Source organism: Falco rusticolus, chromosome 3 (assembly GCF_015220075.1).
Source record: "Falco rusticolus isolate bFalRus1 chromosome 3, bFalRus1.pri, whole genome shotgun sequence".
In the NCBI taxonomy this organism is placed as follows: domain Eukaryota; kingdom Metazoa; phylum Chordata; class Aves; order Falconiformes; family Falconidae; genus Falco; species Falco rusticolus.
In genome coordinates, this window is record NC_051189.1 from 26,525,759 (window position 1) to 26,552,621 (window position 26,863).

General features: G+C 35.6%; 1 protein-coding gene across 46 annotated transcripts in view; it reads right to left on the reverse strand.

Moving 5' to 3' along the window:
• RIMS2 (regulating synaptic membrane exocytosis 2) overlaps window positions 1-26,863 on the reverse strand; it is a 340,243-nt gene that overhangs the window by 286,894 nt on the left and 26,486 nt on the right. The window contains exon 1 of one of the 46 annotated variants that reach the window (XM_037381094.1): window positions 2,395-2,640. The exons of the other annotated variants lie outside the window; for them this stretch is intronic. Within the exon in view, the coding sequence (XP_037236991.1) occupies window positions 2,395-2,453 (59 nt within the window). The 5' untranslated portion in view covers window positions 2,454-2,640. Of the gene's footprint in view, window positions 1-2,394; window positions 2,641-26,863 lie in introns of those variants that run through there. 46 annotated transcript variants of the gene reach the window in all.

A 26,863-nucleotide genomic window follows, 5' to 3' on the forward strand; every position in this document is an offset into this window, starting at 1 on the left:
TAGATAGAACTTCACATTTTGCACTGGAACTCTTGTCACAAAAGCCACGGAAGAGTCAAGGCTTCATGTTAGAGACCTCAGCAAATACACTCAGCTCAGCTTTGTCTCTCCTTTACTATATGGAGCCTGTCAGGAAAACAGCATTTGTTGGTTCCTGAGTGACCATATAGTTCTACTGTTCTAAACTTTTGTACTTCTATATGTTGTATTCAACCGACAGTCAGGCACTTTTAAAAGAACAGTGATAGGGAGCAGATAAAACACCACCATGCCAAGCTGCAAAAAAGTTCCTAGGCTGCAAGGTGAGCTGAACACACTCCAGACATTGCAACAAAAACTCCCCCAAGTGCAATGAACCCAGAAAACTTGCTGTGCAAAATTAGCATCTGGCTGCCTTTCTCAGGGAGGGTCCTACTCTCCCACCGTTAGGTACTCTTACGAAAGCATTTCCACAGAATTCCTTCAACATACCAAAGAATCTGCAAAATATTTACCTACTTTGGCAGTGTTTTTAAGAGACTAGCTGGTATTAATTTAACTCTTTTTCTCATTTTCTGCTTATAACTTTTGCTTTTGCTGAGTCACATGGTGCATGAGAATCATTTTGCACTCTCCAAAGTAGCTATGGCTCCAGCTTATTGAAAAAATAGCTTTTTCTGACTTCTAAGCAGTTCCAGTTTCTATCAAGATCTCTTTTTGCAGCTTTTCTATGCTGTCTAGTTTTATACTAAATTAATCTTCTGATCTGTCTGTTCCCCTCTCCTTGGTTTCTCACCCCCCCAAAAAAAAAGAATGTAAGCATTCAATGCACGATTTGCAAGCTAATTCATTTAAACAGCCTACTCTGATAAAAAGAAAGGGGTTTTACATATTTCCTGACCAATGTAGTTTTAAACAGGCTGTCCTGAAGTACATCTAACACTCAGATATCTAAGCAATTCACTGAGTTCACCTGAGACATTATTTCATTCCTCATTTCACCATGCCTTACACATTTTATTTTATAGCAAACATATTTTGAACCATTAAAATACCTGCCAGCTAAATATCTGCAAACAATAATGAATTAAGTTTACAATGATGATTATACAATTTACTGAAGCATGACAATGATACTGCAGATGTTGATCTCTATTAGATTTTATCTGAAAATATAAATTCACTGACTGCAGGCTGCAATGTAATGAAAGGAAATCTGTAGTAACAAAACATTTAACATAATAAAATTCACGACTGATAACAGCTTCACTTTGGACTTGATATGATCACAGAGACATCTAAACCAATACAATTACTTCAGTCACAATCACTTCTTTTCTATGCAAGGAATCTGGCAAAAATTCAGCATTGCAGATTTCAAGCGCTAATTTCAATTTGTTTGGGGAAAAGAGTTATACATGGGAAAAATGAGGAACTGCTGAACAAAACTAGTGATTTTAAGTATCCCTTGCTAATCTACAAATATTTAGGTTAAAAATTAATTTCATAGTTTTTTATTGCATTAAGAACATCACAGATAGGAAAATGGGGCTACCAGTAGAAATGGCTTTGTCCTCCTTTATTTTGACTTTTTCAGTATCCCTTATATCATATAATTTGGGTTTAGAAAACAGCAAAGAAAGAAAAATAACAATTACATTTTCATCTTACTGATTATTCAGCTACACTGATAAATGCTTACTTTTTACAAATATGTCAAACGTCCTGAGTTTTTTCTTGATTTCTACTTTTAAACATTTTCAAAATTAATTTTGCTAATTTTTTCCACGTAATATATAAACAAGAATTATCTCACCTACTTTTTCAGTAAAATCTCTTGTTAAAGCTAATCATAAAGACAATGCTAAATGGATTATATTGCTTTCAAGAATAATTGGTCAGAATGTGCATTCTAGTTACCTGTCTCAGTACGGACACCATAGAAATCATTTGCAGAAGGGTGGAATCAATTAAGAGTTGCCATACAGCAGGATTCAAATGAGTTTAAAACCCGGGGTGTTAAAAGAATAATAGGTCACAGAAACATTAAAACATAAGAAAAGTTAATACAATACTGAACTTACTAAAAAGGACTTCAAATAATATAAAATACAACAAAATCTCAAAATTCTTCATTTGCTATTTTTATGAAAAGAAATCCAACTTTTCAACAAATATTTTTGTCACAGAAAATATAACACAACTTAAAATAATAATTTAAAGAAAAATACAAGACTGTTAAAGATCCTATTCTCACATATCTGAAGTACAATAAAAAGGTTTTCAGTACTTCCAATTGGGTTTTTTTGCTAAAAGTAAAAAATATCTTCCTAATCATCCCCAAAGAACAAAAAATGCTGAGCGTTACACATTGTTTTCACACAACACATTCAGCATCTTTCTTCCCTGCTTTACCTTTTGATCAGCCACTGCACATCTGGTAAGTAGGAAGCCTCGGGTTCATGAGAATACATCAATTTCTGCTCTGGCTAGGTCTTTCATCTAATCCTCTAGGTTCAGTGAAAACATATGAACAGTCTCTTAATCTTGAGACATAATTTTTTAGATATATTTTACAATCCTTTCCCTTCCCTCCAAATGCAATTACAAAATATAAGGCATCTAGGGAAAAAAAAAAGTCTAGTATATGAAACAACAGCAATTCAAGTCAGAGAGCTGACCCAATGGGAAGCTATTGAGAGCATGAGAGGAGTGTTATAGTTTAATGCTGTTACCATGTGCTGTATATAGCTAGAGGTCAAGTAAGAATTTACCCTATAAGGAGGATTACAGTACTTAGCTGATTAGTGCCTTGCTACAGTACTATTGCCTACAAATGTACATGCTGGTCAAGGCATTGAATTTAAACTATTTTTAAAATTGTGCAGTTCACGTATTTCAAATTTTGTGCTACTACCTCCAGCATCTTCTTTGTATTCTAGGTCTCAGATGACATTATGTAATATCTATTATTTTTAGTTAGAAACAAGTCAAATTTTGACATAATTTTCAACCGTTGGGCTAAAATAGCTGTAGTATCTACTTCAGTCTGATGTGACAAACGTACTGTAGAACTGAAAATACTCTTTTTTATATACTATTAAAAAAAAATTAAAATCAATGGACTAATTTTCCTAGCAACAGTGATCAGAACTCACTTTCAAAATATCGTGAGAATGTGAAAATAATAGCAGATGTGTACGGTCTCATTTGCATTAAATAATAATAAACACATTTTTCCACAATTATACAAGCCATGCATCCTTTGTCTATGCAAACGAGCTTACAAATAAATTATGTTTAATAAAAAGCAGCATACTCCAGCCAAATTTGACTGTAATAAATGTAAACTATGTTAAAGTGGCATGACATGGGAAATTATAGACTTAGCAGCAACGTAGATTTTCTCCACCTCTATAACAGTGAGTTCATAGTCCTAGAAAAGGCATTCTGACACCAAAGTTCTTTCCCTTGGCCGTCACAGGGAATATATCATAATACACTTCGTCTATATATCATTTCATCTAATTTGGAGTCTAATCTTTTTATAGTGTTTCATTTTCTTACCACAGGTATCGTTCAGCAGGTGTTTTTCCCAGCAGTTGAAAGTATCCTGTTTTTTTCAAGGAAAACCTTTAAGTGTGATGAAAAGGAGAATTTCCTTTCAAAGAAACACCCCATTATTACTAGGTATTATCACCATTTAATAAAAAATATAGCGACTTTAATAATGATCAAACAGTAAGCAACATGGACAGTCATATGAGAACTGTTTTGCCTAATAACACCTCTGCAGGCTGTTTTGGGTGGCTGAACTCCTAAAACTGTAACTTCACTAATGAATGAGTCAGTGTTTCTTTTCCGTTTTTTTCTCTCTTTATTGTATCCAAAATTACAATATATATCTGATATCACACAATGAACTTCAGTTTTAAAATATCTCTGTGGTTCATATTCAGTGTGGAAGAGATTAAATAGGTCATACTGAGCTGTTTTGATGCCCTCATAAAAGAGCAAGCAGAAAATAATTGCTGTGAAAATGTCCACTTTCTTCAGTAATATGAGGTAAAGGCCCCTTATTAAATCCAGTGAATTAATCAGTGGTGGCTCATCATGAACAGTGGACTAATGCAGCAGCTTCTCCAGGACAAAGCTGGCAGGCTAAACGTGTTTATGCTAAGGAACATCAGCTGGACAACTATGAAATGAGACAGGTGCATTCAATAACTCTTAGAAATTACCATGGTACATAAAATTTTGAATTTCCAATTCAACTGTCATTCTCAATATGCTGGTGAAAAGGGATTAAATGTGTGCATTTTTAAAGCAGCACCTAACTCTAACCAACACAGAAGCAAACACCTTTAGCACCATGAAAGTTACAGGACCTATATTATATATTGGTAGGATGTGACTTGCTCCACGGTAGTTTAAGTACCGGGCTTGCAATTCACAGTCCTTATGTGATCCCAAATGTGAACCCAAACGTCCAGGACCAAACAGTTACAGCTGCCTAGACTGACCTCCTTCACTTTAGATCCCAGAGCTCAGACAGGAGATAGGGATGTCCACCATGCCTGTGCTGCCTGGGTTTTCAGAGACATTATGTGAAAAGATTCCCACCACGCTACCATGTAGTAAAATCATGTGTGTAATAACAACCCGGTTTCTGGAAATATCAACAGATAGCAGAACCACCTTCAGATACCCTGTTCAGATCCCTGAATTCGGTATCTCCCCACAGTCCAGGAAGAAACGGTTAGTGACCTGCTGCTCCACTTAGAAGTGCACAACTCTGCACCTCAAATACTGTGTTCAGTTTGGGGGCCCTCACTACTAGAGGAGGGATGTACAGGTTCTGGAGTGTGTCCAGAGAAGGGCAATGAAGCTGGTGAAGGGTCTGGAGCACAAGTCTTATGAGGAGCAGCAGAGGGAACTGGGGTTGTTTAGCCTGGAGAGGAGGCTCAACCATATCACTCTTTACAGCTACCTGATAGGAGGCTGTAGCAAGGTGGGGGCGGGTCTCTTCTCCCAGATAACAAGCAACAGAACAAGAGGAAACAGCCTCAAGTTACACCAGGGGAGCTTTAGATTAGATATTAGGAAAACTTTCTTCACCAAAAGGATGGTCAAGCATTGGAACAGGCTGCCCAGAGAAGAGATTGAGTCACCATCCCTGATGTTAGTTAAAAGACATGGAGATGTGGAGCTTAAGGACATGGTTTAGTGGTGGACTTGGCAGTCCTGGCTTAATGGTTGGACCTGATGATCTTAACAGTCTTTTCCAACCTAAATGACTCTATGATTCTATGCTTTCTACCAGAGTGACTTTGCTTTCCTGCAGAGCTGAGATCAGCTCTGAATATTCCCCCCTTTTCATTTCTGATCTTCTCTTACAGATGTCTGCACTAGAGCAAGTCTTCCATAAAAGACGTTCAACATGCAGCTTTCCAAAGAAGAAAATTCATTCCTGGATCTTTGTAAAAATCCATATGGAAGATCACTACCTACTCTAGAAAGTGTGTGGGAGTGAATAGTTGGAAGTGAAAAGGGTAACCCTGGCTGCCTAGCAGCTTTTATATGGAAAGGTAGTATCCAATCAAGATGACGGCAGTATAGAACATACACAGGAAAGTATCAACCTCTTCCAGCAGGAAGCAAACCAGTGTCCAATAGTCCTTGCAGAACTACTAGAAACACAATGGCCATGAAGAAAAATCACTGAAATATAAAACTGTGTTTCTTCCAAGAAAATTGTGAGAGAATCAAAAATACTTGAAAATGAAACACCTAAAATAAACTCAAAAATACTTGAAAATGAAACATCTAAAATAAACCTAGTCTTGTAACATAATCAAGCCTTGAGATGTATTCTGCATTCTACTGCAATGAAGATAGACTTAATTACTCCAGTATTACTTGAAAAAGAAAATAAGATGCCAGCTTTTTATATTCCACAGGAGAAATGAATGCTCATTTTGTAAGTCCATGTGTATATAAGCATCCAATTAGTTCATTCTTTACAGTTGCTGTCACCAGCACAACCCTTTATCCAAGCTAGTATTCAGTAGGATTCTCCAAAGTCGATACAAATGATGAAATTCTACCTAATGTTCAGGACTATGTATTAGAAGATTTTGGATCTAACATGGATCACTTCTTCCATCAACAACAGCATTTCTAGAAAAGGTATGAGAACTAATGAAAAGAAGGCCAGCCAAGACCAACTAGACTCAATTGCCAAATACTTGAGAAACACTGAGAGGGAACTGTTCAAGTCAGAGAGGTTCTCAGTACCTTCAATAACAGAAGTCTATTATAAAAATTACAGAGTGCTCTCAATACCTTAGTCTTAAGTAGAATGTGAGCAATGGGCTAAGAAAACAGTATTGGAACAGGACAAAAGCAATTAAGGGGTCATGATGTAAAACATTTTATCAAGACGTTCATGAAAGCTTTTAGAGATTAGTGATAACTTCATCACTTTCAGTACTGTTATTGTCAGACTGTTGGGATGGGTAGTATTTTTTAAGTTAACCTTTACTTTCATTGTTGAGCTAAGCAACAAGACAGGCTAAATGTATGCCCACTGAAGCACTTTAAGCATGAGAGTAACTGGACACCAGGCTGGGGAGCCAGGCTAACTTTGCAAGATACCATAAAAAACATTTGAGTGCCAGAGTTAACGGAGCATAAAGCAAAGATCAAGTTTCTGTAATTTTATAAGAGAAACATAATCAAAATGGACAGTTGGACAGGCTTGATTTTTACAATTGGCAAAGAATCTTTCACAGTATATAGCAATTTTGAAAAGCATATCCAGGTGAACTAACACGAAACAGTTACAAAATTAATAGATTAATATATAATAATGAGAGACTGATAACCACGATCATGTAGTTTGATGTCTTTCCTCCACAGGATGTTTTTTTCCAAAAAATTAAATTAATGCTGGATATAACTGAAACTTTGCTGAGAAGGAAAAAAAAATATCAAATTATATTCCTTATATTTGGCCATACTGTGGCAGCAAGCTCATTTATCCTCATTATTAGGGTGATATTTCCCAATGCAATGGATTAGATTATTTGGGTTTACACAGATGATACACTATTAATAGCACAACCTAAAGAATTTTACCTTTCCACTATCTGGCCATTTCCCTACAGCTGTAAGTCCAGTAGCAAGGCAAGAAGAACCAGTAGTACTCAGTTGGAATTTTGGGTTTGATTTACAAATACATAGAAATTTCAGGTGGTAGTAGTGAAACGGTGGGGGTGGGGGTGCAGATGGGGAAAGGGAGTGGATAATTATACTCACGTAGGAAAATTCTTGCCACAGAGATAAACACCTAAAATACAGATAAATTCTTGAGAAAATTACCATCATCAATAAATCATAAAAAAAATGGGTTTTTAAGGGCTAGTTTTGTGAAAAGTGGACAGAGAGATATTACTGTGCTAGAGGTTATAGATGTTTCTCCTTCAGCCCCTTTTTGGTTTTTTAGACCAGTTTAGAAATACCTTTAATAATGCATTAAAGACTATCTCTGAATGGAGAATTCAGGTGCAGTTACTGATCAATAGTGTAAAGGCTGAAAACTGACATTAATGATACAGAAGCATTTTATAGCTAGCATTTGTCCATGATTAACAAAATATTGGGCACATGAAGAAAAATTCCAGTTTAGCAAAAACAGAATCAGTTTATATTAGATCAGTTACATGATCAATTAGATCAGTTTACATGACAGTAGGAACTTTACATATGACTTTAAAAGGATATTGTGTGTCATAAAAAAACAGTATTAAAGTGTAAATTTATTTTCAAAAACAGAGGAACTTTACAACTTATTTTCTCTTTCTCGGTCATTTAAACTAACAGGGAAGCATTTTATCTATAGTTTATTCTGTACTGCTGCTTTATCTTGCTGATCATTTATTCTGCACTAGGACTGCTCTTGTGACTTGTCACAATTGTTCCACTAGACAATTTTACCACACGCAACAAAGTTAGACTGCACCAGCACTAATTGCAGCAGGATAGTTCATAGTTCCTCTAAGTGCAACAACCCTAGAGACTTTTAGATACAAATACCCACCTAGGTTCACCTCACTGCTTTGACTGTAGCTGTCTTATTTATGCATACTTTTGCCATAGCTCTTCCTTAAAGCACTGGCTTAAGGGAATGTCAAGTGGAAAGTTTTTACGCTACTGGAAGAAATAAGAGAAAAGGAAGTCAAACTTCTAAAGTTGTTAAGAACAACACATATTTCTGCAAGACAGCAAACTTAACATGGAAAACATGTTCATAGCCAAGAGATCCAACATTTTGCCAGACATTCTGAAAACTCTTTGTCAAGAATCATCAAAGATACAGGCTCACAGGCAAAGACTGATCCAGCAAAATACTTGAGGACTGTGCAAGGCTGGTAAAGACTAGCAATCACGTAATTCGTCTTAATCCAACTCAATACAAAATTCTGCGTTCTCTCTTTCTCAACAAGTAGCCTTAAGAGAACACTTAGTGAATCAAAAGCCATTTCCTGTTCAGGTCAGTCTAATACTTGTAGGACCACAGGTCCTCTCACTGCCTGCAGAAAGTACTTTTTTAGTTCATAAATTCTGGATTAAAAAAAAAAAAAAAGAGTCTTCCACTTATACTGGACTTGATGTTTCAGTTCTGGATTATCAGGGATAATGGATCTATTCATCACATAAAATAGTGATTAAAGACTGTAATACAAACAGTGAGATGATTGGCGCTTCATGCAAATCATGTATAATCAGAGGGACTAACAGAGAAGCCTATAAATACTGCAAGAACCTGGACTGGGAACTTGTTCAGGACTACTCTGTTATTATCTTATAAATAGAGGGGAGCTGAAATCAGACACAGAGATATGCATTTCAATGGAGTAAAATGCTTTCGTTGTTTTATCTAGAAGTTGTATATCTTGCGATCAGTATTGAGCACTAGTTGATACGTTGGGTAAAGAAACCCATGAAAGAATGAAGAATATGATAAATTCTAAATTGAAGGAAGTTGTATTCAAAAAGATAATAAAATTTTGCTTAATGATGATTTGATGAAAAGGTAAAACTGTAAATCAACATTACACCTTTACAAATATTGTCTACAGAAATCAAACCAAAAAATCCGTGTTAGGAAAGACAGACACAAAATAAATGCAATCCAGGATACTCTTAATCTAAGTTTCTGTCATTACTTACATTCTCTGTAATAACAATGCTTGTGGGAAACAAGAAGGAAGTGTACATTGCTCCTGTACACTGAACAGGACCTGGGACTTCATGGGTATACAGGCTAAGTACCCATGCAGGAACAAACTGATACTCTGGTTCAGTTGCCTAGACATATGCCCAGAAATATTCCTGATTTCAAGGTGTTTCTTATCATTCCCACTCCCACTCCCAAATTTTCAAATATAATTTTGCTAGTTTATTCATAAATTTTGTCTTCTGGCTTCCTATGATTAGGAATTATTTGCCCCTTACTCTTCCTTCTTAGAATGGATATTGCCACAAAGAGTCTTCTAGTCTAGAATATGACAGCATTTCTTGCCTACAGCATTTGATACCTCGACCTCCTTGTCTATTAACTCAAAGGAAAAGAGAGGGTTAGTGGAGAAACATATGTCCAAATCACCCTTAGACTAGCAACATGACAACAATCATTTACACCGCACCTTTAAAAAAAAAAACATAAAAAGCCCAACACTTTTGCACTCCAAAAATCTGTGGGTGGCCAAGATTAAGAATTCAAGATCATAAGGGCCTTATCATATATACTCACAAACTCTAATCTTCAGGGAATCTCCTTGATAGAGTTTAACAAGTAGGAGTATAAGTCTCCATATTTCATTGTTTATGGTAAACTTGAGGTGCCTGAAAGTATCTCTGGGATGATTATCTCATGAAAAAAGGGAATGACTGCATGAGTAACATTAGGGCAAGTACATCGGTGCTAGGTGTCCCTATAAGAATACTCGTATGAACAGCCTTCAGAAATGAAGAATCACAAGTGATTTTGAAGGGACATGTGAAGAGGAGTTTTATGACCTGATCCAATGACCAAGCTCAAGCAATAGCATAAGAGGGGTTTTGTAATATATATTACTTCCAAAGTAATATAAAAGAGAAAACTAGTCCTCTGGACTTATTTCTTAAGCTAGCTGACTATTAAAGAGAACTTCAATGCAGACATGATTTCCTTTCCTGATTCCATCTGTTGTCAAGTTAACTGCTTTCTAACAATAACTATGCTAGTGTTTCATGTACTACAGCAAAATATAAATACTCCAAATATTCTAGTACATAGATTAATTTCTTCTGATGCCCAAAAACCAAACATAGGTTTGTTCCAGTAACACAACCTGCACATCAATTTTATTGCAAAACTGTTTTCTGCTTATACATTAAACTTTCCAGTTCTTTACATGATCCATAGTTGACTGGCATATTGAGGCCAGTAAGACAAGATGGCAAAAGAGCAAATAAAAAGCAATACACCTTATAAAAATATGCATTTCATATTTTAGTTACTCTTCCTGAATCCACACATATTCCTGTTCTTAGCAATCAAAAGTATCTTGCAGCTATGGCAAAATCACAACCTTATCAACACCAGGGATTCAGGCCCTACACATTCTTATACCACCTTTTAACAAGAGGCATTCAGCTTTCAAGCATAGTACCATCATTGTGTCCAACTGCAAATCAGATCTCTTCCATTAAAGAATGTTTGCATCAGGCCTTCCAATCAAACATATTTTTAAAGCATTTATCTTCAGAGCCTTTTCCTGAGAGATCATATTATCTTTTCAGGTCATCTTTTATGACACCCCATTCTGAGGTAAGCAACAAAAAAGCAGACTTTGGATTGAACTGTATCTCTTCATATGAACTGGAGTTATGGAGGCTTTTCTCAAGGAAAGATTCACGATCAGCATGGGAGATACAATTGAAACACACTGATCTCAGAAATGGATACAAAGCAAATAGCAAGATTGAAAAAGGTAATTTAAATTAGAAGACTCCCAGAATTCTTGGTTTGAGATGACCTGCACATTTTTCTTACAGTAAGTAGTACACTAAGGAACAGTGGTACAATTACTCTACAATGACTAACAATTATTTTACAGTTTAGATGATTTAACATTCAGTCTTCACTATTTTTATGCAATATTGTGCTGCAGATTGCAGAGTGGAAGATACCTAGCCTCGAACACAAGTTCAGGGTGAGATCACCAGTATAACACTTAAGCAGCAGTTTGGTATGAAAAGCCTCCAATGCTGCAGCTGTATGAGGCAGTTTCAATGCAGGTTGTCCATGTTCTCTTGTATGGAAGTCACGACACATATAACACCAATGCACACTTACTCTGATTAGAAATAACATTTAAGTCTTCTGAATTTGTTACTTTAGCAACAAATGGATGAAAAAGAAATAGGTCCATTGAAAAGATAAAACCTTTATTTGGAATTCCGATGGATAATGCAAAGGAGGAAGGGGATATATGACAAACTTCTGGAAAATCTCAGACAAGTAGTTATGCAATGGATGGGCTACTGCGCATCCAGAATGTGACCACCTTCAGATTATTCCTCTATGCCCTCAGTACAAGAAGGAATGGAGAGACCAAAAAAAAAGGGAAGCATACATCTGCAAAGCTGCAAAGAAAAGAAATAGAAAGAGAAGCAAGAGAGCATGTGCAGCATAACCTGCGCCTACTGTAAGTGAGATTCTCTTCATTACATTATGAGACCTATTTAGTGGTTCTGATATCACCACATTTACTCCAGCTAGGAGTCTGAGATTCTCAGAAGTGCCTAACACCTGAGTCCGTATTTCAAGGCTTTTCCCGAAACCATTACTTTAAGACAGACCATTTCACCAGAAAAACTATTTTCCTCTCATTACTTTTATCTCAGTAGAAATGCTTCTGTTGGAGATTTAAAACCTACTTATAAATTCTCTGTAACACCCAGACAAACAGCAGTCTGACCTTCAGCAATCTATGTGAAAAATTGTTTAAAATACATATTACTTAAAATAATAAGGCATGTCTACAGTATGGTTAATTTTTTTCAGAGTGAATTGTAATATGGCAAAACCTATTAAGTCTGAACATTCTTTTGGCATATTAAATGTAGAAAATTTAACAAAAAAGTGAATGGTTGAAACAAAAATTGTACTTCTATTCCAACTACTGTATCTTTTCTTTAAAGACTTTGTTTTGCTAAAGAGTGAAAACTATTCTAGTATAACTAGCAATTTTCTGTAGTGTGCCTACAGAATATGTATTGCCTTCTCTTTGGAGAATTTGTTACCCATTCATTGAGAGGTGATATTCCTGTCATATGTTTTGTAGTGGTGGTTAATAATAAAAATGTTACCCAGTCAGGATAACTATCAGAAGCCAGTAAGTTTCAAAGCCTATTAAAAATTAAAATAGTGAAATTGAGGCATACTTAGTCATATCCAGAGAATTCAAGAGATTTCAACAAGATTTAAAGCTTGGATTTTTCAAAAGGAGAACTGACAACAGGCAATAATTACTCCACGTATCTCTGAATTTTTTTTGTTGTAGTTGTGTTCACGAAAACTTCTTATTTGCTCCTTGCTGTTGCTATAATAATAAAAAAAAAAAGACAAAAAAATTAAAGTATGCAAAATAATGCATTTATAATAAAGCTTAATCTGACATCATTTGTGACCCTGTCCTACCAAGATCACTATTAACAATAATGCGGCATCCTTTAAAGAGATCCAGACACCTAAATCTGGAAAAAAAAGGCCATTAAGAAAAAAAAAAAAAAAAAGAGATCTCTCATTGCTAAATTTCACACTGAGCTATATCTTCTGATGAAAACAAGAATGTCAGAAAAAAAGTCTGTATATGGATAACTTTAGCCTTCATTTTATGCAGCTAAAACTAAATACTGGGGGGGACTGATTTTTAGAAGGACAAAAAAGTCCAGACAGACATAACTTCAATTGTAATCCCAGGTATTGAAATAGATCAGATATTGTCAGATTTTAAAATACGTCCAGAGACCTGTCAGTGAGATGAAAGCTGGCTGAGACAATGGGCAATCGTGCCATCAGTTTAATCAAATTTTTTATCTAGTGGAGTGTTGACAATGCCATGAGACAGTTTCACTGTAAGCCAATTTTCAGTACTTAAACAGCTAACATCAAAACCTTCAGTGAAGTGCATGTTTATGAACTCTCTGGCCCACTCTATATCGATCAAAATTTAGTCCTTTATATAAATCTAAATATTGGTATTTTACCACATTCTGTTCAGTAAAATAGATATTTCCATTATGTTCTCAACAATGAACACAAAAGCAAACATGGCAAGTTTTAGAATTCAAATATCTTTTTCTAAACCCCAGATTACATTACTTCTGAATTAGAAAACAATTTACACGTACTTATAGAATACTTTTCTAATAAATAATGGTAAGCTTAAACATGTTATGCTCTTCTAGTTAAAAAGTGCAACTGCTTTTCTTGTCATGATCTAATGGGGACATTGTGCAGGGCATAACACGACTGCTGGATCAAAAACCCAAGGGGGAAAGAAGAAAAGATGCCCCTTTATGTCCTTTGGAGTATTGCACCCACATTTCTCACATCTCCAAAGACATTTATATGGATATTTCTCAATTATCAAAATTCAGTATGCCCCTGAACTATGATACTCAGGCTTAGAAAGCCTTGGGAATTTTTACTTACATTTTCTCTCTTGAAAATCATACTTCAGTGAACTTGTTAATTTGATTTTTCTACACATCATGGCTTTTTAAATCCATAGCATCCCTTATGTCCAAGCCAATGAGGCTGGACAAACTTCTATTATCAGCTTAGAATAGTAAATATACCAAAAAGCAAATAAATTCTATTTTTCTAATATTCAGAAACAAAATTATTTTTTATAATAATTAGATTATTATAATTACTTTCTTAAAATTTCCAAGCATCTGGCACAGACTATTTAAAACATTTTACCTGTCTTTCCACAAAATTAATTATATCATGAAATGAGTATATGTAGTAGCTGTTCTAGTGTCAAAGTGGTTTTATAGTCTACTAATGCATATATTTTTTTGAAAAGTTTAAGGGTTTTTTGCAGGGAAAGGGACAGTTTTTTAAAATAACCATAGTATTTAGTTGATATTCTATAAAGCTTCATACTTTTCATGCCATTATCAGAACTAGAGAGTACATGCTGGGCATGCATTGTACTTTCTGGTTGAAAGAACAGCAAAAGGAGACAACTGCACATTTACTCTGATATTCACTAGAAAAAAACTTCAGTCTCTGCAAAACAAAAAACATACAAGTTCACTCTGACGGACACAGTAAAAATGCGAATACACGATCCTTTCAGCAAATAATGACTCATGCATTTAGTCTTTGTTCATTTTCTCTTATGGCTCATATGAAATGCTACAGAATACTGGGTCACTGAATATATAAAATGTAACTACACACTCAGTATCACAAAGACATGCTTCTTCACCAATTCAAAATATGCAATGCAGTCCACTGAATAAACCATAAAAGCAATATGCCTCAATCTATATTTGTGACTGTGCTTAAGAAACATAATTAACTGGCCAAGAAATAACAGAAGAATCTAATCAGAGCTGCTCTTCCCAGAGAATTCAGTGCCCTGTACAAACACACAGGTTTTCAGCAGAACTCTCAGAAAAAGCCACTGAAAATAAAATCTTCTGAGGAAAATATACAGTAATACATAAGCAGCTTGCTTTTTATTTATTTTCCAAGGTGCAGACACCCAAATATGAAAAATATTTTCAGTAATTAAGGTACTGGATCAGTTGTTCAGGAGCATTATATTCCAAGAATATTTAGGATCACCGCACATTTTAAAACGTCAAAAGGAGTCGGAGATCTTTGAAAACTATTATCTTTGTATTTCTATGAATCACCAGATATTATGCAATAGCTCTGGATGTGTCAAAATGTACTTAGTTCTTCCACCCGTGTCTGTAATAACAAATATTTAATTTATCTATTTACTATCTAGCCACTGCAGATCAGGGAGATACATAAAAATTTCACAGGAAGAGGCAGACAGACTCTTTGGTAGTTTATATCTAAGAGTACAGGTTAACAACAAAAAAATTCAAAATTTGTTTTTACAGCTAGCTTTTGCAGTCATCACTTTTGCACGTAATCCCTTTTACTATCCCATATACAGAGACTTAATCAGTTTGCCTGTTTGTAGGAATAATCATGAGAAGGAAAAAGAAAAACAAAAAATCAAGAGAATAATTACTTACCTTAAAGTAACTGGCGTTCTTTGATGCACAGATACCTCAGGCACTCAACATGTAATCTTAAGGCCATCGATATTTGTTGGGGCTGCACCTGACTGCTCCCACCCTACTCCCTACAAGTATGTAAAGGGCGATGTGAGGACCTGCAGCTCCCTTGCCTCTGCAGAATCCAGACGGGAGACTCCTCAGTGGTGAGGACGGAGAAAGTACCGTGCCTCCATAAGCACAGGGCACCTCAAGGAACCACAGGTATTGGCATCTGCTTTCTCTTTCAAATTACTGGTCATCAGCAACTCATTTTTGCTGACTCACAAACAGTAACCCGATATGCAGAATCTAGATGCTCCCAAGTCTATCAAAAAATGACTCACACGATTCTGCCAAAGTAAGCAGCATACCTATAAGCCTGTATAAAGAAATAGTATCCCACAAATGTTCATATAAATCCCCAGGGAGCATCTTTTTAAGAATACCTACAATACAGTCCTGAAAGTGAGGACTCAAGTTTCAGCATGGACGTCTTCAATTAATTAAGTGAAATATTAAAAAACAACTCCCCCTGCCCCCAAAAGACCAAATCACTCAACAATTTACAGTATTTTATTCTGGGCAGAGTGCCTTCCCAGAAAGGAAAAAAAAAAAAGAACAAAGGGAAAGAAAAATGTTAATTCTGCTTCTGTAAGCTTGTTTAAAATTAATTACAGGGAAACATGATAGACCATCTTTTAACTCAGGATTTAATAAATGTGATGAAAAGATCAGTCATAAATAAAACCTTTTTCCTTCTCAAAGTCACTACACAACTAGATTTGACCATAAAACTGATGCTATCAAAGGGACATTAAATTTCAGTCTTGCTAATGGGTAGAATGACTTTCTTTATCATTTTGCTCATTGTGCCTTATATGGCATTAATCCAGTTATTCCTATCTGTTTAAAATAGTTTAATTTATATTTTCCTGCCAAATGGCATCAAAAAATTTACATGCTTAATACAAAATACGTTAAGAATGCATACACAAGGATTATATTTTTGTTTTACTTTATTATGTAGATGAGGTACCTATATAATAATATTTTCGTAACCATGTTTGCATACCTAAAAGTGAATAAATACTATGCCAAACATTATCAAGACTACATAAAGATAAAATTCATATCAAGATAAAAATCATGACTACATATATTTTTGCTCTGTTCAGTAGCAGTAAAATTGGATCTCTAACTTAATGTGTGTGTATGTGTGTGTGTTTGAAATCTCCTCTCTGAAACTCAGCATACCTAGAAAAAATCAGAACTAGAAAACTAAATAACACATGTACCAGAAACCGTATCATTCCATACCTTAAAATACAGACCAAATATGGCATATTTTACTCTAGAATTAATAGATTTTACTCCATCTGACATGCTATATTGTGATACTGCTTTTAAAGGTGCAAACAAAATATATTGCAGTTAACTATCTCTACACAATATGGGACAAGAACCTTAATTTTCAACATACACCTTAATGGGTGCACACCGGCCTACAAGTGCTTACAGAGTATTAGATTTTGTCTATGTACATGGGGATATTCACTCTTCAAGTCAGCTCAGAGACTCTGCTCTCCCCAGGCTCCCTCTACAGTCAATGGCAGACAACTCTAATGAGCAATTCAGAGCAGAAAACTAAGTTTAGGTTCTCTAAATCATCCCCTAGAGAACCTACATCTCTCCATCGACTGTGAAGGGAGCTGAGGGAGATAAACTCAAGCTAAAGTTAGCATTTATGAATCTGTTGCATGGTATCACGCTGTGTAAAGTGTGAATAAACTATCACGGCCCTCATGGCTAAGAACTGGCATCTACATCTCTTGGACAATGCTTTGTGAAAAATCAGAACAATCATTCATTTATATAAAGCAGTTTCCAAAAATACTAAATGAAATTGAAATGTCTTTCTGATACTAAATATTACGTGTTAGGATATTCAAATTAGCAATCATTGTCATCATTAAGACTCAATTGTAAACCTCGCAAAAAAGCAGCCTAAAGACATTATCAATGTGGTTTTCAATAGAACTGCTGCCTCTCTTACATTATTATTTAAAACAAAACATTTTTTAACTTTAAATTTTCTTTAAAACAAATAGAACACCAATCCTCAGACTCAAGGGGCTAGGTGATCTCACCTAGTCTGAGAAAACGGTATTTTAAGCACTCCAGAGCAAGCTCCCTAAGTCACCAAACACTGCCTTAGAGTCAACTAGAAAAAAATGGCACTTGCAGAATGTAGGAAATGTAGATGTCTATCATGGGACAAGATTAATTTTTCCGTAGAAGTGCTTATTTCTCTCAATATAGTGTAAAGGAGGACTAGACAACTAACATACAAACTTCCACACTGCAGCTTTTTAAAGCCAAATGAGATGAATCCCAAACGAATACCAAAAGCACTGTCCCAACAAAACCAAACTCACAAAGGCAAACCAATTGTGTAGAGAAATAGGGAATATACAAATAGGGAAGCCCTGCTCTAACCTGTGAAATAAGTGACAGAAAAACCAGTTTTATTAGGATCAGAGTGCAAGAAAAAACCTGTCACTAACTTTAGGACCATTATGGTATAGGTGGGTTATGTGTGATGCAGCTGCAGCATCATGAATTGAGACCAACAGCATATTGATCCAAAACTAAAACAAGTAATATTACATGTAGTCTTACCTGATCTGGATGATGTTCAAGAACCTGTCCATTGATAATACTTTGCCAGTGCTTATATAACTTGTCATGACATGAAAAGTCAAAATACATTGAAACAATACTAAATTAATCTGTTTAATAGGATCCCTCCGCATCTTGGTCTCCTTTTGATGGTGTTTTCACTGTGTAAGAATTGCACAGGCTGCTTATTTACTACCAGGACAGACAGTATTTCATAGAACCAGAGAATGGTTTGAGTTGGAAGGGACCTTTAAAGATTCAGTGCCCCTGCCACGGGCAGAGACGTCTTTCACTGTATCAGATTGCTCAAAGCCATGATTTTGAACACTTCCAGGGATGGGGCATTCACAACTTCTCTGGGCAACCTGTTCCAGTGACTCACTACCCTCATCATAAAATAGTTCCTCCTTACATCCAATCTAAATCTACCTTCTTGCAGTTTAAAACCACTGCCCCTTGTCTTGTCTTTACAGGCCCTGATTAAAAAGTATTTCTCCATCTTTCTTATAAGCTCCCTTATACACTGAAAGGCTGCAACAAGGTTGCCCTGGAGCCTTCTCTTCTCCAGGCTGAATAACTCCAACTGCCTCAGCCTTTCTTTACAAGAGAGGTGTTACAGCCCTCTTATCATTTTCGTGGCTTTACTCTGGACCTGCTCTAACAGGTCTATGTCTTTCTTGTACTGGAGATCCCCAGAGCTCAATATAGTATTCCAGGCAGGGTCTCATGAGGGTGGAGTAGAACGGGAGAATCACTCCTCTTGACCTGCTGACCATGCTACTCTTGATGTAGCCCAGATATGACTTGAACCGTTATGGTACTCTGCAAGAACTGAATAATCAATCTCCATCCTACATGACGAGGAAAATATGCCATGGTAAACAATCTCACAGATTTTCTTATTTTAACTGAGTTCCACTAAAAGGCTGGGGCAGCTGGATAGCTGAAAGACTTGGTGCAGCACCAGAGCAAAGAATCAGGATATAGGAATATTTTACCAAAAAAGTTAATAATAAAAACTTTCAAAATCAATATATGTCATCTCAGGATTGGATATGTAATAACTCAGGAAGCTGGCATTTCAAAACACCAACAGTTCTCAAGTTAACAGAGGAAAATTAATCTGAGCATACTGACAACGCAACAATGTTCTGTGTTCATCTATACACGTATCTTTAACTTTTAAATCTATACATGTATCTTTAGCTTTTAAATCTTTCATGATTAATTAGTCTTAGAAAAACATAAAATCTGTTGTAGAACAAAAACTAAAGTTGAGAAAATATAGTGTATCTTTACATCGCTATTGTATTAATGTTGCATCTCCGTACACTGTAAAGCCGAGAATTAACACGTACCTTGCTTCCTCAGACACAAAGGATTCCGGCCCTGCACTGGTATCTATTCCATTATTCACAAGAAAGAAGACTTAAAGTATCTTTTTGACATCTATATTTCTTTCCTCCCTCACGTTTCTCTTCTTGCTGCCTAACTCACATGCTGTCTGTCACCGTTACATATCTGATAAAAAGGATGAGACCATCTGGCATGAATGTTCTTTTCTCTCTCTCAATAACTGACAGCCAGGATGACGACATTGCCCTCCAAACATCCATGTGAACTTTCAGACAAAAAGAGGATTGACTCAGACCTTGCCAGATTTAAAGCAGGATCTGAAAGCACGGCCTTTTCCCTTGATAATGCCTCAGCTGGTTTTGGCTTATTTTCCAAAACAGTCTCAAAGAATTTTTTCAAAAGAACTCAGAGAGTTTTGAATTTATTTTAGTAAGTGGCTTCATAAAATAATTTAAATGTCAGAAACACTGAAAGACTAATAAAAAGTTATTATAGGATAGATGTATCTTGAGAAAATGTATTTAAACTTAAAATACATATTTTTAGTCCTTATTAACAAGACTTCATGACTTCTGAGCAGGTAAATATTCTGTTACGTCTTTTCATCAAACATTCATAAAATTTTACTGGAAAATGGCCCTAAGCCTAAAGATATTTTGTAAACTGAAAAGAAACAGAATATTGTTTAAGTGCTCCTGGAGGGTTCTGATTTGTAAGATATTTATTAGAATTATTTTGCATTATTCACTGAATTTTTCAGTTTCTAAACTTGAATTATGAACCCCTCAAGGCTCTGTCCACAAATATGAGGATGATTCCATTTAATTTAGTCTAAATGATGTACAAAGCGAATCATGGAATCATAGAATCACAGAATGGTTTGGGTTGGAAGGGACTTTTAAAGATCATCCAGTTCCAACCCCCTGCCATGGGCAGGGACACCTTCCACTAGACCAGGCTTCTCAAAACCCCATCCAGCCTGGCCTTGAGCACTTCCAGGGATGGGGCATCCACAGCTGCTCTGGGCAACCCCTGCCAGGGGCTCACCGCCCTCACAGTTCAGAATTTCTTCCTAATATCTAATCTAAATCTACCTTCTTTCACTTTAACACCACTGCCCCTCATTATCACTACACTTCCTGATGAAGAGCTACTCCCCATCTTTCCTGTAGGTCCCCTTTAAGTACTGGAAGGCCGCTATAGGGTCTCGCCAGAGTTTTCTCTCCCCTCAGCTAAATAACCCCAACTGTTGCAGTCTGTCCTCAGAGGGGAGGTGCTCCAGCCCCCTGATCATCTTTCTGGCCCCCCTCTGGATTTGCTTTAACAGGTCTATGTCTTTCTTGTACTGAGGACTCCAGATTCGAACACAGTACTCCAGGTCAGGTCCCACTAGTATGGAGTAGAGGGGCAGAATCACCTCCCTCAACCACACTTCTTTTGATGCAGCCCAGGATATGACTGGCTTTCTGGGTTGTGAGCACACGTTGCCTTGAACACTGAGAAAAATACACATTCCTCATGAAACAATCCAGATTACTGGGACAATTTATTGACAGGTTAGACAAAATTAAAAGTCCACTGCATCAAAGTTTTATGGGAAATTCAAGATTTTTGTTAAACACAGAAGACACATCAGCTTTCTATTTTATTAAACTGATCTGCCAAAGCAAAAAAAAGGAATAAACTTTAGTCAGTGGTTTTAGATAATGTGAGATATTCCTGCCAATATGTTTTTTTCAAATAGCGTGCTGAAGCACTATTTTATTATTCCAAATACAATAGCCACTCCAACAGAACGCTTCCAGCCAATTTACAAAAGCTCTATTTAAATGCTATCGACTATAGCAATTTTCTTAACCAAATAACTGCTAGTGAAGTATAAACTATTTATTTTTCTGAGAGACATTGAGGCAACAATCATTAGCTACTGACCTGAGTTAGGTATCTTTTGTAGTCAGTCTTTAAAACTCCATTCCCTAACAGGATCTGTTCCAGAACTTGAATGCCTTCATTAAGAAATTTTACTCAGTTTAAGCATTAATGTGAGCTGACAGACTGACTGGTTCATGTTCACAAGACCAAAATGCAGGACTGTGTTAAATACACATGGTTAAACACTGCAGGAGAGAAGAAGGATTTCTTGCGTGAGTCAATTCCATTTCAATAGAATCTGTGTTGCTTTATTACGAGATCTGAACTTCTGCACTTCCTGACTAAGAGATTCTCAGCTGGTGAGTCAAGAAAAGGATATCCCCTAAACAAGCAATGCTTAAGTAGACACTTGGAAATCACACTGGTCATTAAGCAATCTTTTTTGTATTACCACCTATAATTTTTATTTACTGAGATTACAGCTGATAATACTCAGAGCTGTATCAAATATTAGCTATTGCCCCTTATCAGATTTGCAATATCACCTCCTTAATAAGCATCTTGCAACCGTTTTTTCTCTTTATTCAAGTTATTAAATAAAAGGAGATATGTTGCAAATTTGCTAAGGAAAACAAATGTCTATCATTTGCACTCTTCCTATATGTGATGCTCCTAAGAAAGACCAATTTTGTTATCATCTAATGTATACCAAGCCAAACCACTTAGATCAAAGGGTTTACATTTTTAAACTTCCACTTACTTTTCACCCTTCAGTCAGACTGCAGCACCTTTTTCCCTAACTCCAACACACTCTCATGCAAGGAAACTATGGCACTATTCTTGTTCTAAAAGGACTTGATATCTTGAAACTCGATATCTGCATTCTTATATCTTGAAACTCGATATCTGCATTCTTATATAGGCCTCAGAATCCAAATTTACATATTTATTTGGCTTTTGAAGGAGAAAATGGGAAGTTATGTAAGCAGCTACTTTTATACCCAACAGAAGTAAGGATCAGAAGGACAAATATTCAGAAACCTGTGAAACAGCTCAGATAAACCTTCCTTAGTCAAAATATACCCCAATATTATTTGTCTGCAGACTTCCACAGTAGAAAAATTTATATTATACTTCTAAGGCAATTCACATTTTTATGGCAATGAAAGCCAAAAAAAAAAAAAATTAAACTCCATAATAGTCCATCTTTAATGCTAAAATCTGAATAAAGAAATGTAAATTTTAACTTTTGTCATAAAACATTATGGAAGCCAGAATAATATATATTTAGAGCCCATCAAAAAAAAAAAAAAAAAAAAAAACCCCAAACTTATGTCAAAATCAGATAAATAAAACTGTTGAAAAGTAAAGGCTTTTATAAGAACACTAAAAAAATAATATGGAATATTTAAATAACAAATTATTTCTTTAAAGATAAATGAAGATCAATTTCTAGTTACACTGCAGCATGTACAGTGGTCCATAAGCCATTTAATGGGAACAGGTACATGATTCAATGTTGAATTTCAAATACGTTAAATGAACATTCTGGTAATACAATTCAATTTTGTTCAGAGAGAAAATAATATTTCAGTAAGGAAAGCACAGCTCAATTTAAATACAGTATATGCAGATTAGCTCTTCAAATAATCCAGTCATTCCATATTAGGAAAAACTTGTAGTTACAGTAGAATGAAATCTGAAATATTTTGCATTCTGATCATTCTCAACATTCTCAACTGTACTTTCACAGTTCACTGCAACCTTAGTCAGCTATTCTTCTCAAAATAACATCAGCTTCAGCTAAAATTTTAGCATCTACATTTTGTTCTTTCAAGCTCCTAAGAGTGGCAATTCACTGAAAAGCAATTTACAGGGAAAAAAATCCCAAAACAGTAAAAGCTTGATTAAAATTCCTCTTTTTCTTCTGTTAAGGAAAAACTCCTACCTTTTTGGTAATGGAATCCTATATTGTGTGCTATATTATGCTTGACTACATTCTATACTATATTACATGAATGTTGTATTTTAACATACTCATGCCTGAGACAAAAAGCCTATTCAACCATTCAGCTATTCAAAAATAATGTGGGCAAAGTAAAATGTCTTCACAAATTATGTTTAATGTCTTTTGTCCTTCATACTGAGACTTATCAAGTGAAAAAAATCACTCTGCAGCCAAAAAAAATAAGAGACAAAAGATATAATTATACTTTTCTTTTTCAGTGATGTTTTCATGTGTAGGAATATCCACATGCAACCCAGAGGCTACATGAAAACCTTACCAAGCAGAAAACATGATGGACTAATTAATTTAAAGTGTGAACTCATGTAAAAATTTACTTCCCAAAAATAATAGTTCAGCAAGCAGTGACCATTTTGCCACACTTACTATAAAAGGTATAAGTATTAGCAGTCTACCATTAGTCAAAAAAACCCAGACAAGTAACAGGAGAAGGTAAGAGATACCTATTTTATCTGCATAAGTATTATAAATGTATAGCAGTTTGTAATTCAGCCTGGCAAATGAAGTAAAAAAAAAAATAATAAAATGGTACACAAGGGATTTTCTCCTAAATGAAGCTTCAAACAAAAGCTCTAGCTGCCTATGGGAGCTAATTACATAGCCTTCAAAGACAGTTGGTGTAGGTGTTTCAGGGCATTGAAGGTAAAAATAGGTCTGAACAACTAGTAAAAATTCAGTTTGTAATCAGGCGGTATCTCTAACCCAAACTTTTAAAGGTAAAAAAAAATTTCTATATATACTGTACAGAAACATAACTAACAAATTATACATAAGCAACAACAAAAAAGTAAATCAGGGCACAGATTTCTTTGTAACTACTATACAGTTAAGATGTATGAGGAAAAACAGTGTCAAACCAATTCTGTTTCTTTTGTAGTGTAATTTCATGACAGTAAATAGAAGTCCAATAATGCAGAAGTGGACTAACACATTATCTCTGACCCATATTAACAGATATTCTCTTACCATAGTCAAATACCAATACCAAGTAATAGAACAAAAACCTGTGGCCCAATAGAACCCCTAATGGGAGCACAGAAAGTACAGGGTCCTCAGTATCTTTGCTTTCAGTTTGACTCAACTGCTATTCATTTATTCTAAAATGCTGTAAGAAGTCATCCAACATGCTGTTCAAGGATGCACTGCCTGACTTGAAGGAGTGATGAATGAGCACTTGCAGCACATCTGCCCAAAATGACGGTAATTTGTGTCTTTAGAGGTGGGAATGTGCAAGGCAGAATATGGAACACGTGAGAATGGTCAAAAAAATTCTTCAGCTGTGGAAGACATGTCTTCTAAACTGCATTCTGAACAGGCTAATTGATGACTCATATATTCAAAGTTAGGCATGCACTTCATTATCTTTCTGCACAGAGATAGTCACTTGCATTTATAAAGCCATATTTCTTCATATCCAATTCATTATAGATGGCATTTTTCTAGGGCTCATCCTGTTTTTATTTTTTTTTTCAACTCTGGTGTTAGCAACACCTCTCATTTAGCACCATCAAAGTATTTAATTAACAGAATATTAATCTCTAGATACTTTAATAAAAAAGTAGCATGTGATCAGGTTACACAGATCCATGTGTAACTCACTTGTCTCCCATCGTGAACATTACCATTTATCCTAAGCTACTGTATGATGTCATTCCATCTCTTTTCAATGCATGCAATTGTGTTTATGCCCAGATGATCTAAAGTAAGACAGCTTAAGAGATTGCACTGAACTTTTCTGCAGAGCACAGTAAACTATGCATCTTCTTTATCTTCTTACACAATTTTGTCAAAACAATCTGTTACACAATATTCTTTCTTCCTACTTTCAAAATAACAATTTGTTTTAGGGCCCCGTGCAAATGTACAGATGCCTTCAGGTTTTTTATTTATTTTACTAGGAACTGAAGTTGGATGTAGGAGATGGAATTTGGCAGTTTACATGCCATAGTTTTGAAGATTCATACTACATATCCTATCTCATTCTCCTACATATTTTTATTAATTTTTAAAAACTGTGCAAATCCAAGATACAGCAACTAAGCAAATTAAGCTGGAATTCCGTTTGGATGTTTGAAATCACCAAACTAGTGAATAAAGCTGAAGAAAGGTAACAGACTCTGAGAAAATTAACAACAGGGTCTGATCCATATCCTAGTGAAGTCAGTGGGAGACTTTCTATTGATCTCAGTAGAAGCTGAATTAGGTTATTAAAGTAGACAAAGGTGGCTGAGTACATACAGTACTAAGCATAATGGACCTCAAAGAAGCACTTTTACTACCAGGGACTGGGTATCTGGGGGCCACATTTGAAGGAAAGAAGCACTTAAAGGAAAACTCTGCTTCCCTACCTTTCTCTCCACTTCCATCACACTACACATTAAAAAGACCTGGGGTTTATACAGTCCTTCAAGTCAATGGTTGTAGGGTGCAGGGAAAGTCACCAGAAAAAACTCAACACTCAAGAAAAAGGTCTTTAAAGGCAACAGAAAAGGCAAGCGTTCAAGAAAGCAGAATCAGAGAAAGATTGCTCTTCTTTGAGCAAAATGTTTGTTAGATAACTTACGATGACCTATGTGAACTTTGGAAGTTGGGATCAGTAATAGCTGCAGAACTGTAAATGTACATACCTGAGTTCCAAGTTTCTTGTTTCTCCTTTGTGGACACAAAAGATGTATATTGATAATATTTTGTATATTTATAGATGACTTCTGAAGAGACACAAATACTGACATGACAGTTTTCACACACATTATTTAGAATACAATGAAAACTGACCGCTAAGGATTACAATAGAGATCTTACAATAATGATTGGATAAGCTGGCAGATATTATTACATGGGTTTTTTAAAAAAGGGAAAAAATAAACCTAACCAGACTTAATTTGTAAAAGACCATAAATTAGCTATAATCTACTCAAAAACTAGAGGCACTGTGGAAAATTTTCTGAAGTATCAGTTCATGATCACTAGTGGTCAAAAGCGTAGAAATAATGCTTTGAAATGTTGAAAAGAAACAGGGAAGGCTGATGGAAGGTGTCAGTTCATAAAATCATGTATGAAAAGGAAAAGATAAACAGGAGACAATTACAATCACTGTATCTCACAAAACTGCATGTATCTGATTAAATTTTCAGATTACAGATTTTAAAACAAACAAAAAGTAAATGTTTTTTTTCCACAAAGGACATAATTCAGGTGTTGCAATAGTAGCCCATGAATGCCAAAACACCAACTGGATTAAGAAAATTATTAAAAAATGGGAGGACAGGGCTACCAGAGACATGCTATAACAATACCTCAAGAAGTCCCTGAACATCTGTTTCTTGGCAGCTAAGATGTTCTACACTTCCACCGCTGTTCATGATCCTCCCTAAACCTCTGTTGCTCATCACTGTCAGAGACGGGACACTGAGGTACTCAAAGCTCTGACCTGTATGATCTCACGACATGAAAAAGTCAATAGGGTGGGAAAAGAAAACACAAAGGTGGTACTTCAACAGGCACAAGGAAGCAGACTTTTACATTACCATTATGCATCATAATCTATACCATTAAACTAGGTGCACAGTTATAAGTGGTAACTAT